Source organism: Eremomyces bilateralis (assembly GCF_010015585.1).
Source record: "Eremomyces bilateralis CBS 781.70 unplaced genomic scaffold P152scaffold_7, whole genome shotgun sequence".
Lineage (NCBI taxonomy): Eukaryota > Fungi > Ascomycota > Dothideomycetes > Eremomycetales > Eremomycetaceae > Eremomyces > Eremomyces bilateralis.
The window spans coordinates 413,412-427,017 of record NW_022985073.1 but is presented as its reverse complement, the minus strand read 5'-3'; the positions used below and the strand labels follow the sequence as shown (position 1 = coordinate 427,017).

General features: G+C 49.1%; 4 protein-coding genes and 1 non-coding gene across 5 annotated transcripts in view; 4 read left to right on the top strand and 1 right to left on the bottom strand.

Moving 5' to 3' along the window:
- The window catches only part of P152DRAFT_465899 (kinesin light chain), a gene marked incomplete at both ends in the record, with an annotated part of 6,195 nt that extends 3,748 nt beyond the window's left edge, over window positions 1-2,447 (bottom strand). Inside the window, 2 exons of the mRNA XM_033680666.1 lie at window positions 18-1,438; window positions 1,490-2,447. Of these exons, the coding sequence (XP_033534889.1) occupies window positions 18-1,438; window positions 1,490-2,447 (2,379 nt within the window). The remainder of the gene's footprint in view (window positions 1-17; window positions 1,439-1,489) is intronic.
- A 3,086-nt stretch (window positions 2,448-5,533) lies between these two features.
- P152DRAFT_311380 (uncharacterized protein) lies at window positions 5,534-6,956 on the top strand. The gene is made up of 5 exons (XM_033675158.1): window positions 5,534-5,786; window positions 5,855-6,162; window positions 6,211-6,480; window positions 6,541-6,630; window positions 6,692-6,956. The coding sequence occupies exons 1-5, from the start codon at window positions 5,672-5,674 to the stop codon at window positions 6,896-6,898; spliced, it is 990 nt and encodes a 329-aa protein (XP_033534888.1). The 5' UTR covers window positions 5,534-5,671; the 3' UTR covers window positions 6,899-6,956.
- Window positions 6,957-8,219: 1,263 nt separating this feature from the next.
- Window positions 8,220-9,307, top strand: P152DRAFT_395338 (uncharacterized protein; the record flags this gene model as incomplete). Its single annotated transcript, XM_033676299.1, has 5 exons — window positions 8,220-8,591; window positions 8,644-8,725; window positions 8,776-8,857; window positions 8,904-9,139; window positions 9,213-9,307. The coding sequence occupies 5 exons, from the start codon at window positions 8,220-8,222 to the stop codon at window positions 9,305-9,307; spliced, it is 867 nt and encodes a 288-aa protein (XP_033534887.1).
- Window positions 9,308-10,772: 1,465 nt separating this feature from the next.
- Window positions 10,773-10,860, top strand: P152DRAFT_t30. The gene has a single exon. It is a non-coding gene; the product is annotated as a tRNA-Gln (tRNA).
- Window positions 10,861-11,997: 1,137 nt separating this feature from the next.
- P152DRAFT_513517 (uncharacterized protein) lies at window positions 11,998-13,520 on the top strand (the record flags this gene model as incomplete). Its single annotated transcript, XM_033682804.1, has 3 exons — window positions 11,998-13,116; window positions 13,222-13,340; window positions 13,442-13,520. The coding sequence occupies exons 1-3, from the start codon at window positions 12,211-12,213 to the stop codon at window positions 13,518-13,520; spliced, it is 1,104 nt and encodes a 367-aa protein (XP_033534886.1). The 5' UTR covers window positions 11,998-12,210.
- Between the last annotated feature and the right edge of the window lie 86 nt (window positions 13,521-13,606).

Genomic DNA, 13,606 nt, shown 5'->3' with positions numbered 1-13,606 from the left:
TGGTCTTCTGCGAGCACTTCCGCTCGTATCGCGACAACACGCTCCAGTAGATCGACCGCCTCCTTAACCTGTCCGTTTGCTTGATATGCTCCGGCAAGCGCATGCTGCGACGCCAATCGATCTGCGTCATCTTCAGCAAGATTTCTATCCCTCCACTCGCAAGACTCCCGTAGCCAGACGACAGTTTCCTTTATCCTCCCATCAACGTATAGGCATCGCCCTACCTTCAGACAGAGCTCGCTCTTCTCCTCGGTATCTTGGCATTGCTCGATTTGCCCTATACGCGCCGCATGCGGCAGATATTGTCTCCAGATCTCACGATGCGTGTAATCGTCACACGGAAAAACTTCCGAGAGGCGTTTCAGTACCGCCTTACTTGTTTCTCCTTCACGGCCCCTCTGACTGATCCATATTCTCGTTGATAAATGGACAAGCCTATGCATATCAAGCATCTTACCGTCCTCTCTTCGTTCCAGGAACGAGTATGAATAAAGCGTGCCGATGGCACTCGCCATCCGTACTTCGGGCTGAACAGCAGGTAGAATTGAGTATGGGATCGCCTTCCATTCGATACACGAGATAAAGGCAAGAAGGTCTGCTGCCACTATATCATGCTTAAGAATCTGATTAAAACTGATTATCCAAGTCTTTGCTACAGCGTTCACCGACTTTTTGTATCGTGTGTTGTCGGGGGATTCAGTACTCATCATCGCGATGGCGTCCTGCTCTGAGCTCTTAAGTAACCGGTGATACTCAGAGATGGAGCTTCTGTTTGTGTTGATGTATGCTGCCGCTTGGGTAATAGCTAGGGGGAGATAGTCTAGTTCAACGAGAAGGTCCGTCATAAGCCCATCGTCGTTGGGCAGGCGCTTTAAGGTTAAGGATTTCTTCAGCAAGTTCATTGCCTCCTCCTTTTCCATCTTTTCGACTTCAACCATATCGCTACCGGCCACTAACTGCGCAACTTCGTTGTGCCGGGTGGTAAACAAAGTTAGACCGTTGTCGTTCTGGGGCAAAAGGTCCAATAAGCCTTCCTCTTCCTCTACGCCGCGGAGGAGGTCCATGTCGTCGGCATTATCGACAATTAGCAACCACTTGCCCTTGCCTTTGGTCTTCGCGCTGAGCCGTTGCTGCACTAGCTTCCGGACATCTTCTTTGCCGTCTTCCGACTGACGTATCCTTAGCGCTCTTGCTATCTCCGTGCACCCCTGCTCAAACGTCTCCATGCTCAGCGCCGGTAACCAGAAGATAGAGAAATCTGGATGATTTTCTCTAACCCAGTACGCGAATTGGAGCGCGATCTGTGTTTTGCCGACACCACCGAGGCCAACAAGGGCCATCTTCTGGCATTCTTTGCTTATGAAGAGCTTGTTTTTTAACGCATCAAGGTCGGTGTCTCGGCCAACAAACTTTCGATTTCGTGAGAAAGGAAGATACTCTATAGCAAATAAGTTCAATTGCCTTATATAAACTCGATGGCGATACTAACCTCGCGTTACTTCATCAATCGTCTGCGTCTTCGCCACTTCCGCCGCAGGAATAATCAAAAGCAGCTCCTTCGCGTACGCTGCCGCCGTTCCTGCAGCGTATGGTTGCCACCTCTTATTCTTATGCGAGTCGGAGTAGTCGCAGATGCCGCGGATCACTAGACAGGGGAAGTTGTTCATTAGGCCCGCCGCCTCCATCTCGAAACAGAGCACTCTTCCGAACTCCGAGCTGATCTGGTCTCTTATAGTCCCATCCCTCATCACCTGGTTGCCTGATGCGATCGTGCCGTAGTGGACCATAGGCGTGCTGTTTGCCCGATCCTCCCTTTGTATTTGTCTTGTCGGTACGCATGATACGCAGCTATCTTCTCCAACGTGATTATACCCCACTTCGAACAGCATATCACTTTCTGCTTTATCGCGGGAGAAATCGGGGAGGTCGCTAAGCTTCGATAGATGTAGCGAGAGACGGTTTCTTCCTCGGCGTTGGTTGGATCGAAGCTTCGTGACCGCATTAAGAAGTACTAGGGGTGGCGCGTTAAGGAACCCCGTCCGCTCGAATCCGCTAGGCGTCGATTTTCCAAAGTCGTATTGGATCACCCCACCATGACCCTTCCCTGGTTGGCTAACAACAACATCCCCGAGACGGATATCAGCGTCTTTGCCTGGAACGCCGCCTCCGATCCCCACCATGAGTCCAAACCGAATGGCGGGGAAAGTAGACTTCATTTGCATAGCAACGGCCGTGGCGGAGGCGACGCCTATGAAACCCGCAGGCAGGCAGGCAAGAGCGACATTATGCTCGCTAATGCGGCCTAGACAGTATATATTCGTATCGTTGCCGCTCGGAGGGAGGTCGTGGTGCTCTTCGTCCAGCATCTCCTGCGCTGCGGTGAGCTCGTCCGGCAAGGCACAGACCCAGCCCACCGTGTAATCGTTATGTCGGAGCCGGGGTGCCATCTTGCTCGAGCATCAGTCAAAATATCGAACAATGCCTCTGGGCTTCACTTAATGAAGGATAAACACTAGCTTGACTTGAAGAATGATAACTATGGGCATACCGGCGAAGAAAGGCCGCCATTATAACCTTTGTTACAAGGCTGCGCTTCGTTCCGGTCAGCCCACAGCTTGTTCTCTGCGACCTTAGCCTCGCGTTTTGCGCCTTGGCCGGGCGTTTATACACGCATCTGGCTGGTCGGTCGGACAGAAATACGGCTGCTGCTGATGCGTGGCGTCGAATCGCAAGTGACAATGCGTTCTGGTCAGAATTGGCTCTCGCCAATCACTTCTACACTCATCAATTGACAATTCTCGTCATCCAAGCGCTCGGACCAAGGGTATTGGATCGTTTCCTTTCAGATGGTCATATTTGAATGGAGTTCCTGTAACATGGCGCCGAATACACGACGAAAACCAACCCCCTACTATATAGTAACGGGTCTCGAAGACACTTGGCGTTTCCTACATTAAGTCGGATCTGTATCAAAGTTGGAGAACAGAGCAGTAATTCTCTAAGCCTGCTGCGGCAATCTCATCCTCCGCAATCTCTGCTTCGTTCCTCCGTGTCCTTTTAGCCTTCGCTCTCGCTGGCGCAGGGCCTTTTCGCTTCCGGCCACGTTTTCCTGAAGCCGCCGTAACCTCTTTCGCAGCTTCTTTCGCAGCACGCTTCCCTCGCGCTTCCTCAATGTCATAGCTCATCACTTTCGCCTTCCCTACTACCGTGGATTTGGTCGATCGGCGACGTCTAGCTTCATTGTTCTGTTGAAACAAAAGTTGATTTCCATCGAGAAGAAGGGCACATTCAGCAAACGATACTTGGGCGGCGTTTGCCAGCTTCTGAAGGCGTTGTTTGCCCGGACCGTCAAGCATATGAGCATCCTGTTCGATCCGGCTACGCAACGAACTTAGAGCCTCTACTGTTACTGGCGTCTCGAGTACATCGCCTTGCGGATATAATCCCGCCTTCTCCTTATCGGCTTTCGGAACAGTTAGTTCGGCGAGCGGCTTCTGGATATCCTTTAGCACCCTCTCCGGGCTGAATGGATACAGCCCGGCCTTGATCCACCCTGCTTTAATGTTGCGAGAAGTGAGCGCTTTTTCCCGCGCAGGGCCGTAGAGAGACGTGAAATGCTCCTTGCCGACTGTATTTGCTCCTCCTCGATACAGGCGTTCAGCCTGATCCCGATAGGCGGTCTTCAGTGGGCCAAACACTCCGACGTCACAGGGTTGGAGCTTGTGGGAGGTGTGAGAGGGGATACGACATAAGATGATGTTATTTTCAAGGCAGTACTCCAAGATTTCAAGGGTCTCGTGCGTCCCGAAGCCGTCGCAAATCAGAATCCGTGGTTTCTGATGAACTTGTGCTTTGGTTTGGGGGTCGAACACACGTTTAAGCCACTCCAGGCTGATCTTGGAATCGGTGTAGCCAGATTCGGAGCATGCATAATGCCATCCAGGGGTGGGGTACGTGGTCCAGTTGCTTCGGTGGGTTGTAGCTGGCCAGATGACCATTGGGAGAAGAGACCTACCGTCTGCGGATATACACTCGATCGCAGTTACTACCGTTCGCTTGACTCCCGTGCCTCTATAATCTCGCAGGTCATCTTTACCTACCAGGACTTTGAGAGAGCGGAGCATACTTAACATAACTCCCGTCTCGTCCATATTATAGACATTCTCCGGCATAATGACCGGGTCATGTAGTTCCTTCCCGATCACCTCGAACCAGTGTATGATCTTATCGTAGATATTATGATCGTGTCGATTCCAATCTAGTGCCTTGACCCTTTTCGCTTTGAGCTCGGGATGGCGTCTCTGGAAGGCCTGAGGCCAGTTCTTGCCGGGAGGGTCGGTTGCTTCGTCCGTTCCCGAAGGCTGAACGGCGGAGGAGCGCCGACGCGCCATGATATATGCTAGCGAGCCTAGATACTTAACCGGAATAGGATATCCATTCCTCGACATTCGTAACAGATACTTTACGAGGGCTTTCTCTTCCGATGGGGTGAGGTACTGTTGGCTTTGGGCCTTCTCTTCTTTCGACCGCCGTCCGTGTGCACGATGCCACAAGGTAGAGCGAGGGACGTTGCCCCATCCTGCTAGGGCAGCGTATGTTTTAGGTGCATCTGGGTAAAGCCCTTCATCCAGCACCTCACTGGCTCGATCCATTTCGACGATAGTGATGGGAGAGGAACGAGCGAGAGGCGCTAGGCAATAATTCTAGAGAACACGCGGCCGCTCATAGACTCTCTATAGAACCAGACGCGGCACTACGACTCATCCAGGTTAAGCGATATTATTTCTTAATAGAATCATCGTAATCTCGAGCGCTCTCCGTAGCATGCAAGAAACTGGTCGAAGGCACGATTAAAACCATCGAACCTATTTTTGGCTGCAGGCCTTGGACATCGTTTCAAGCGTGGAGCCGAAAATGGGCCCATTTTGTTGGTTCGCGGCGGTAGGACGGTTCAAATCACTGGCCATCCACAACCCTACAACGCTTCATCCAGTCATCCAAAACTAAACGCGCTCTCCTCCTGCATGTGCCCATGAATCTATGCAAGCCACGTTGAACGAGTCCCGAGGCTCGCTGAACGTCTCATTGGATGGAGAAAGAAGCACTGGAAAACATGATATCGCTCGACTTGCCCTGGTGAGTCCACGGCCCACTCCCTGTCGACAGCCTTATCCAACACTTTAACACGACTTATGCTTTTCCTCTCACGTTCTTGCCTCTAGGTCTACATAGACATTGAGAAGCACTGTCATTCTTAATTACCCCGAGCTTTGGAACCATTTCTGGAAACCACCTAACCGTGTCGGCTTTTCTCACACAACAGCGAAAATCGGTGAAGAATGGCATCGAAACCTCCCGTGGTGCACGCTTTCGCAATGGCTTTAGCCCTCAGTAAGTTCAGAGGACCAGAGCGGTGACAGTCCACTTATGTCGGACTGGCAGTCGGAAATGCGTGGAGTTTGAGTCGGATCGACCTTCTTGATGTCGGTGCCACATGCAGCCTTGCCTAGTATATGACTAACAGTGATATAGAATCCTGATCTCCCTGAAATATGTTATATGTAGGACGAGAGAATATTAATCGTGAAGTTTTGGCTGAATATATTTCTCTAGTTTCCTTGAAGACAAGGATTTATACAAGAGGCGGTGCACCGAAAACGACCGGCAAAGGATGCTGGCGCCTTTTAACGTGCCGGACTTTCTCTCCAACCAGCTATGTACCGATCTCAACGGTTACTTGGGCTCTAAGAGCGCACTTGACGATAACGGGAAACTGGTAGACCTTAGTACGTTCTCCTGATCTGCAGTCGAATCTGCTTAAACGCGGCAATCCATTTACGCCTTCGTGATGTAGGGATTTGGTTTCAATGCTTGGTAAAAAAGGTTTTAAAACCCGAGGAAGAGAGGGTCCCTGATGGGAATCCTTACTTGTGGTATGAAATGACATGCTTCACATATTGGTATCACCCACATCGTTGCAGAGTGCTCTGCATCGGCACACCAGATACGCTACGCGAGCGTCTCCAAGCAGTCCTCAACAAGCCGCGACCACTCAATCTTGGGGATCCTTTGGCAATGCTCGACCCCCTCCTCAACGAAATCATCCAACTATATGACGAGAGCACTTGGCGAGCGCGAGACGCGGTGCGGGCGATCGAAGAGGTACTTTGGTTGCATTGTGCAGTTGATCATAGACTAATGTTTTCAAAGAATAGACTAAAGCGCCGGCCAGACTTCATGACGATGCACGAGATTTCCAGGCATACAAGCCATGTCGTGGAAACCGAATCAGTCGCAATCGAAGCCATCGAAAGCTTGCTGCAACGTCAGGAGGCTCTTCATCAAACGCTCCCCACAGAGCTTGGAAATGGATATTTGGTACAGGCGCGAGAGCGTTTGAGCTTCCAACTTCAGATGATGAAGAGCCTCAAATGGCGCTCATTATCTACTCAAGAAAGACTTAATGCTGAAGTCAATGTGGTAGGTTCGCATGATGCTTGTTCCTTGGTTTGCTGCAACATGAGCTAGCTAACCAAGTAGGCATACAATATGATTGCCAGTCAAGATAGTGTGGTAATTAAATCAATCGCATTCTTAACCATGGCATTTCTCCCGGCGACGTTCGTCTCGGTAGGTGCTTTAACTTTTCGCACGTCCTAGGCTTCTACTCGGACAGGCTAACTTTTTATAGACAGTGTTTAGCACTACATTTTTCTCTTTTGGTGAGGATAAGTGGAAGACCTCTAACCAGTTCTGGATATACTGGGCGGTGGTAATCCCTTCCACTCTGCTCGTCCTTTTATCTTGGTGGTTATGGCTGGAGAATTGGACCAGAATTTCAAACTTCAGTGGAATAGCCTGCGGAAAGCGAAGAAATCTATCGTCTAGACCAGTTTGATCTGTATGAAGCAGGACGGCTTACGCACTTTTCTCGGGTTGTTACTGGGCGGCGGGAGGTTAGTTTTCGTCGTGGTTCAGCGCCATGTTACAGGAACTAGATTCAAATGTGGCTGTTAATAGAAAGCACGCGGTCCTCTAGAGTAGACCCAAGCGCTTAGATCACGAGAATTGATGAGAGAACTTCCGTGGGGCGGCTGAGAGCCGTTCTGAAGAAGCATAATTAGCGACGTCGTTTCCTGGTCCTGCACGCAGGGAAATCCACGTCCCCCAGAAGTAGTTGGACTCCACCAGCCACAGACCACATACTTGGCAATGGAGTTTATGACAACTAAATAAAATTTCATTACTGACTGTAGGCGACCAAATATACATTGCTTGTATAAGCATACCGCACTAACCAAGATTGTTCATCGTTTCGATTGGAAGTACCTGCCTGCATGCCGAACTTGCGCAATCTTGTACGCTATCGCACACGCATCGTTGATGATACGTTCTAAATATCTTTATGTGACTTTAACGCCTGGATAAAGTCTTTAATCGGTTTTAAAGGTAAGAAGACCATAAGGGTGGCGCTCTGATCGAGGTGGTCTGCTACTAGGATAATGACATACTTTCCAGAAACCAGGCGGGAATGCGGCCACCCCAATATATTTTTCTAATTCAAATTGTCTAGCATATTAAGAAATGACTGTAGAGCACGATCAATCTAAAGATATGGAATTATAATTGTATGTGCAGAGCCTGGATTGCTTTGAAATCGAAGTACCTAGGAATTTGTCCGTTACGCAGGGATGCCCGCCACACAGGGAGGGAGGTTACTTCGTTTCTGTTTCTTTAACTGTGCAATAAATGAATACATCCTCCTCATGTCATACTGTCTTAAATCCTTAGTATCCTTGCATGCTGCAGAACTGCGCTCATCGCTTTGAGGGGGCGGAGATCGTATAAGCATGCAGATCTTAGTTCGCCTAGGGTTCGTACTTCGTAGTTATATCTTCCCGCTAGGCGAGACTGTTCACTTTGCGGAATGTGTTGGCAAGGCGACATGCTACGAATGCTGGAATTTTCACCGGAATCGACAAGAAAACGGAGGGCGAAGACGCTTGCCCTGCCCGATGCATCCTAGTTGCATCGCCCGCCCTACCATATCCATACATGCTCCGAGCTCATTGTCGATTCACGCTTCATGACTGACGCCTCCGCCATCCACTCGCTATTATCGCCAGTCCAATACTTCGGAAGTTCCATCACCATACTTATTAACAGTGACAACCACAAGCACGATGGAAACACCACACGCAACCCCATTCAAGGACAAAATGAGAGTTCTAAACCCCGGATACAGCGACACGCTTAGCGATGATGTGCAGACTGAGCTGAATTACCTCACCAAGGAGGCGAAGCACAAAGAAGAGAAACCATACGAGATGAGATACGACACTGGAGGAGTAATTCCCCATACAAACATGTCGAGTGATCTCAGAACCATTACGATTCGTAATTTCCGGCCCCTGCAAGATCCTCGAAGCTTCATAGAATATGGTTTCCGGGTAGCGAACGTGGACTGCTCCATGACCGAGGCGGCATTCGATGACGATGAAAAGGTAGAGACGCAGTACTATCCAGCAGTTGAGAAATTACTACAGCAAATGTTCCCCGACGCAGCTGAGATTCGAGTACTGGAACATGGAGTATGTTTGATCCGCTTGATCACCATTTACGATTTCATAGTGACAAGGCAAGGTCAGCCAAAGAGATGCGCAGTTCAATGCGAACAGCGAAGAATTGTTCGAGACCGTTCAGTCCGCTACTGCTGTCCATATTGGTGAGCGTCCCAGCGCTTTTTGATATTGTCTTTTGCTCACAGACCGCCAGACTATTCCCCTTACTCGGCCGCTCGAACCGCTCGGGCATTCACGACTAAGTTAGATGAATATAAACGATTGCTGACGGTGAAGTAAATACCACCCTGCTCCTACGAAAATCCATCCTCAACTTGATAGCGTTTGGAAGTCCCTTCAAGGTCCCGGCAACGACTGGCCTCTGGCACTCTGCGATTCGCGAATTATTGACCACAAGTCTGACAGCATCGTGGCGGACGTGGTGTTCACCAACCGGTTTACAGAGAATGAACGATTGTACTACAATCCGAAACATGAATGGTACTACTTCAAGGACTTGGAAGATGACGAAGTCATCTTACTTCGACAGACTGATTCTGCCCTTGAAGGTGCCGGGGGTGAGTGAGGCTATTTTTCCTGATTTCAGACTTAATGGTATGTCCAATACACTCTAACAGGCTCTTCGATCAGGTGTTGCGCGTGTGAGCATCTACAATCCCAAGGCGGATCCAAATGCAGCAGCAAGAGCGAGTGTTGAGGTCAGAGCGTATGTGCTTTTTGAATGAGGTACGAGCAACATTCCATGTTCATATCTCAGACTACACGACCCTACAATTTGGTTTCAGTAAGAGAATGACCTATGTTTTCCCTCTCAGTTATCTTCCAACCTTTGGCTATGGCAATTCCATCGCGACTTCAGTTCGCTCGGACCCTGGACTGCGACCTCCCCGCGTTGCTCGGATTTGCACCAGAGGGAGTCCCATCCCTGATCCAACACCAAGCCCTGCCAGAATCTCAATCTCTAGTAGTGTGTTGGAACGCGGTCCTTCCGCGCTCGGTGCTCACGAAGACGATGAAGACAGGCAGGATTTCAGAAGGAATCCTAGCTCAGTGGACCGATGTCGGTCGTTGGAAAATCAGGCAGTTGGCTCTAATGTTAACGGTCGATTGATGGGGACAGAAAAGATGGATAATGTGCCGTCCGACGTAGCAGTGGCATCCCCTGTTTGTGATGAGATTGATTCCGCGCATAAAGCAACGAGGGATGCAGCAACAGTGACTACTGGAGTTGTACCGTAACAAGTAGACCAGTTACCGATAACATATTTTGTGTCTGTGCAAAGTCCGCTCTCATTGCTTCCAGGTCATCGCTTCAAGGAGCGTACTTCTGTCGCATTTCGCGGGGATGATGATTAAGCACGATCGCTGCTTAAGCTCATTTACTGTAGAGTCATAACGCAAATTGGTATTAATGGTTCCCAGTATCTAGAAAAGGAGATCTAGCTAGTAAGCCAGATGAAGATAACTTAAATACATAGGAGAAGGCTGAAGAGTCCTGATTGGGCCTAGCCCAGGGGTAGAGGGCAGTGAATAATGTTAGGTGGCAATAGAAACCAACAGGGGCATCTTGCGACAACTTCTCCTTGTGAAGTATCACGGCAACTGGACATGGTGAGCTGTTAGGAGAAGTGAATCGCATAGAGGACATCTTCTCTGGGCGTGACGCAAGAATGGAGTAATGAGGTAATGGTAGGTGCAAGCTTTGACTGAAGCAAGCGGGCATTCACAACATGCAGAGGTAGAAGACGTTTTGAGCCCCAGGATCGAAGTATTCGCAGCAGAGAAAGGGAATGTTCGTATGTCAAGTAGGAAGAGCCCAAAAGAGCTCCCAAACCCGGACTAGGAGGCGCTGAAGCCTTAGTGCGCAGTGCGATAATGTAAAGAAAATGCTCTAAATATTGCATTACTCGCTCGTAATGGGGGTGGGACGCGATTACAGAAGACATTGTCAGGACACATCCATATAAAATATTAATTACTATCAAAATATCCCTAACACGGTCAGCAGAGTACCCGAATTCTATTCAAACTATTCAAAAATAAAAAACAACAATCAAAGGAGGTGTGCTCCAAGGGCATCGATTTCGTCCGGTCTGGATGCCATGACGGATCGTGAATCATGGAGCTCCCTGACTCTTCGCTTCTCCTTTGGGGTTGTGAGTTTGACTCAGGAATTGTTCTATAATTACAGGTCCTATAGTGTAGTGGTTATCACTTCGGATTTTGATGTCAAATCCTCATCTTTCCGACAACCGCCGTTCGAATCTGCGTAGGACCTTTCTTTTTGCCCATTTTTTATTCTAATACAGAATCAGGCAAGAAATCGATTGAAACTTTGTTTAGAAGCGATCTGGTCATTTTTCGTAGAGTTATGGTTGATTTTGTGGTTAGTATGCAAGAAATTGGGCAGATATATCTATGATGTCGAAGCAGGCGGACCGGGTAGAGCATGTGGGAAATCTTCGGATCATGCGCATCAACCAATGAGCATGCACGGTAAGCAGGCCTGCCATTCTAGCGGTCGACCTACCGTCGTCTCTTTTACTTGTTTTAATTCTGAGAATGCGGCAGTCCATCTCAAAAGTTATTGCTCGCCAAGAAAGTGGCTTGATTATATAAGCAGTTGCGAGAGCCGATACCATGGGCACTAGACTGCCTATCAACTAGGCATTTAGTTTATGTCTTAGAGCCTAATTCGAAGCAAGGGCGCCAGGAATTCGACTTACCGCGCCTAGTGCCGGCCTGTTGGCTAGGCACCCTACTGCCCGTTCTATCGGCTTTCGAACGGATTATGTAATCAAGCCATTTTCTTGGCGAGCAGTAACTTTTGAAATGGACCTCCGTACGCGCATAATATATTGTCGCACGTCATGTGCTAAAATGGTTGGGAGTGAGGTGCTGTTGTTACAGCAGCGAAGTTGTTTGTATTGTGTGTTGTGTAAGTTGTGTGTTCTAGCTGAATGCCTGGTCCCCCGGCCCTACAGATATACGAGAGTCACGGCAAGATTATTAATGCAGTTTGTAGCCTTGGACTCCTAGAGCTCATGCCTTGGTCTGCGACAGAATCTTATCGCTAACGTTCTAGACGAGCGAAGTTTCCGCTTATTCTCCCACTATTATGGTTTCTCTCGACTATTATAGGGAAAGCGTCAATGCCCCTGCTAGCGCGGCCATCCACATTATTTACAGGCCCAACCATAGTACCCCACTCTTATTTCTGATATAATTAGTCACCCTACCCAGTTCTCCACATAAGGCCTCCATCTCTCTCTCATTGTTATGGGTTGAAACCCTTGGTTGGCTCAGGCTGAGAGCCTAAGCCTGATTAGGTTAAGAGTAAACCAGAGTCCAACCTCTCCGATGTAAACAAGAAAGCTTCCCTTTCTTGTTCTCTTCTTTAGCTTAATCTAGAATACCTTTGGCTACGTGTATGTTGTGTGCATCCAGCTACCGTGCCGTAACACTCATTCCTTTCTTTCTTTAGATTCGATATCACGAATAAAACCGTCATCCCAGATATGCTCGTCTATGAGGCTTCCTGCTCGTCACAGATACAATTAATCAACCGCCCCAAGGGAAGCACCTGACGGCCCCAGTTCTACGCAAGATAGCCGGACAGCCCTAGAACATGAATAGCCGAGCCCGCCTCCGCAGCGCCCACAGACTCCAGCAATCTTTTGTCGCCTCCTTTTTCTATCCTCACAAAGCTCAAAGCTTTGCCCGTATTCAAAATTACGGACAGAATACCAGGATGGACGACGAAGCTGAAGCTGAAGCTGGTAGACGTATGTTTACGGTCGGTGACCTAGGATTAACCGACGAGGCAATTACCGCTCTCGACGGAGTTCCACTAGATAAACTCCGTCGGGAGAGATATGGCCCCTTATGGACTACCGCTGGGAAACTAGAACTACTCCGGTGGTGGTACCTTGGCCAGAATCACAAGCGGTGGGGTTGGCGTATCTACAGAACGACGTACGACTCGGAAGTAAAATGGGAACGATTCATTCAAATCTTTAACGAGGCTCTACTATCGACAATCCGAGAGGTACATGGGAACGAGGAACATATGAAGTATATGGAGTGGCCTATTGTGGCTGATCAAGAGCGCTTCAATGAAGCAAGCACAACAGAGCTAAGAAAACATTTTCTGGCCTGGCGATCCGGCGGCGGGCCGATTACCGCCGAACCTCATCTTAGTAACGAGAAAAGTTCAATTCTGTTTGCTATAAGCAGACCGAAATACCACTACTTTATTCGGGCTAATAAAGAGAGTATCGACAATATTCTGGTGGAAAACGATCCAGCTGAGGGATATGTAAATATAGTACAGGCTGACTGGCCTGGCGATGACCCGGATGAGCTGGACGACATCGAGGCTAATGATGGGTATCCGGTAATAGAGGGCAGGAGCACACATGATGTAGGATTTCAGAGGGTGCGGCTGGCTGATCTCTATCCGGATTTTTACGAGGAGGTAAATAATTTTGAGAGGAGATACTGGTATAGAAGGCCTCCTGAGATCTTACATAACGTATGTCTACCTACACACTCCAGAGCTACCTCGGCCATCTCTGAATCCCATTCTTGGTTGACCACATAAACCGTCCATGAATGCACACAGCTATGCATCCCGTAGTCCAGAGACTCAACGCTTCCTTTAGAGGACCTATCCACTCCCACTAACGCGTGGTCGCACAGCACCCTCACCGCCTCGTTAAAGCTCAGCTCGTCCTCTATCTTTGGCCGTGAAATGTGGTATGTTGTGTCTGGTTGCGGGTGTGGGTGCCCTCGGCACTTCCCTTCGGGTTCTCTTTTGTGTGTCTCTATTAGAGAATGAAACTGCATCTTATCGACAGCAAACTCGACGATCCGCCTGACAAAACAAACCATGCGAGACCCATTCAAGCAGTCATTCAAGTAATCCACCGAAGTTGAGCGTCAAGTATAAGCAACGGGCATCGGTCATGCACGCACAGAGTTCACGGAATACCTCGTTAAATGGAAGGGCTATCCCGCTGAAC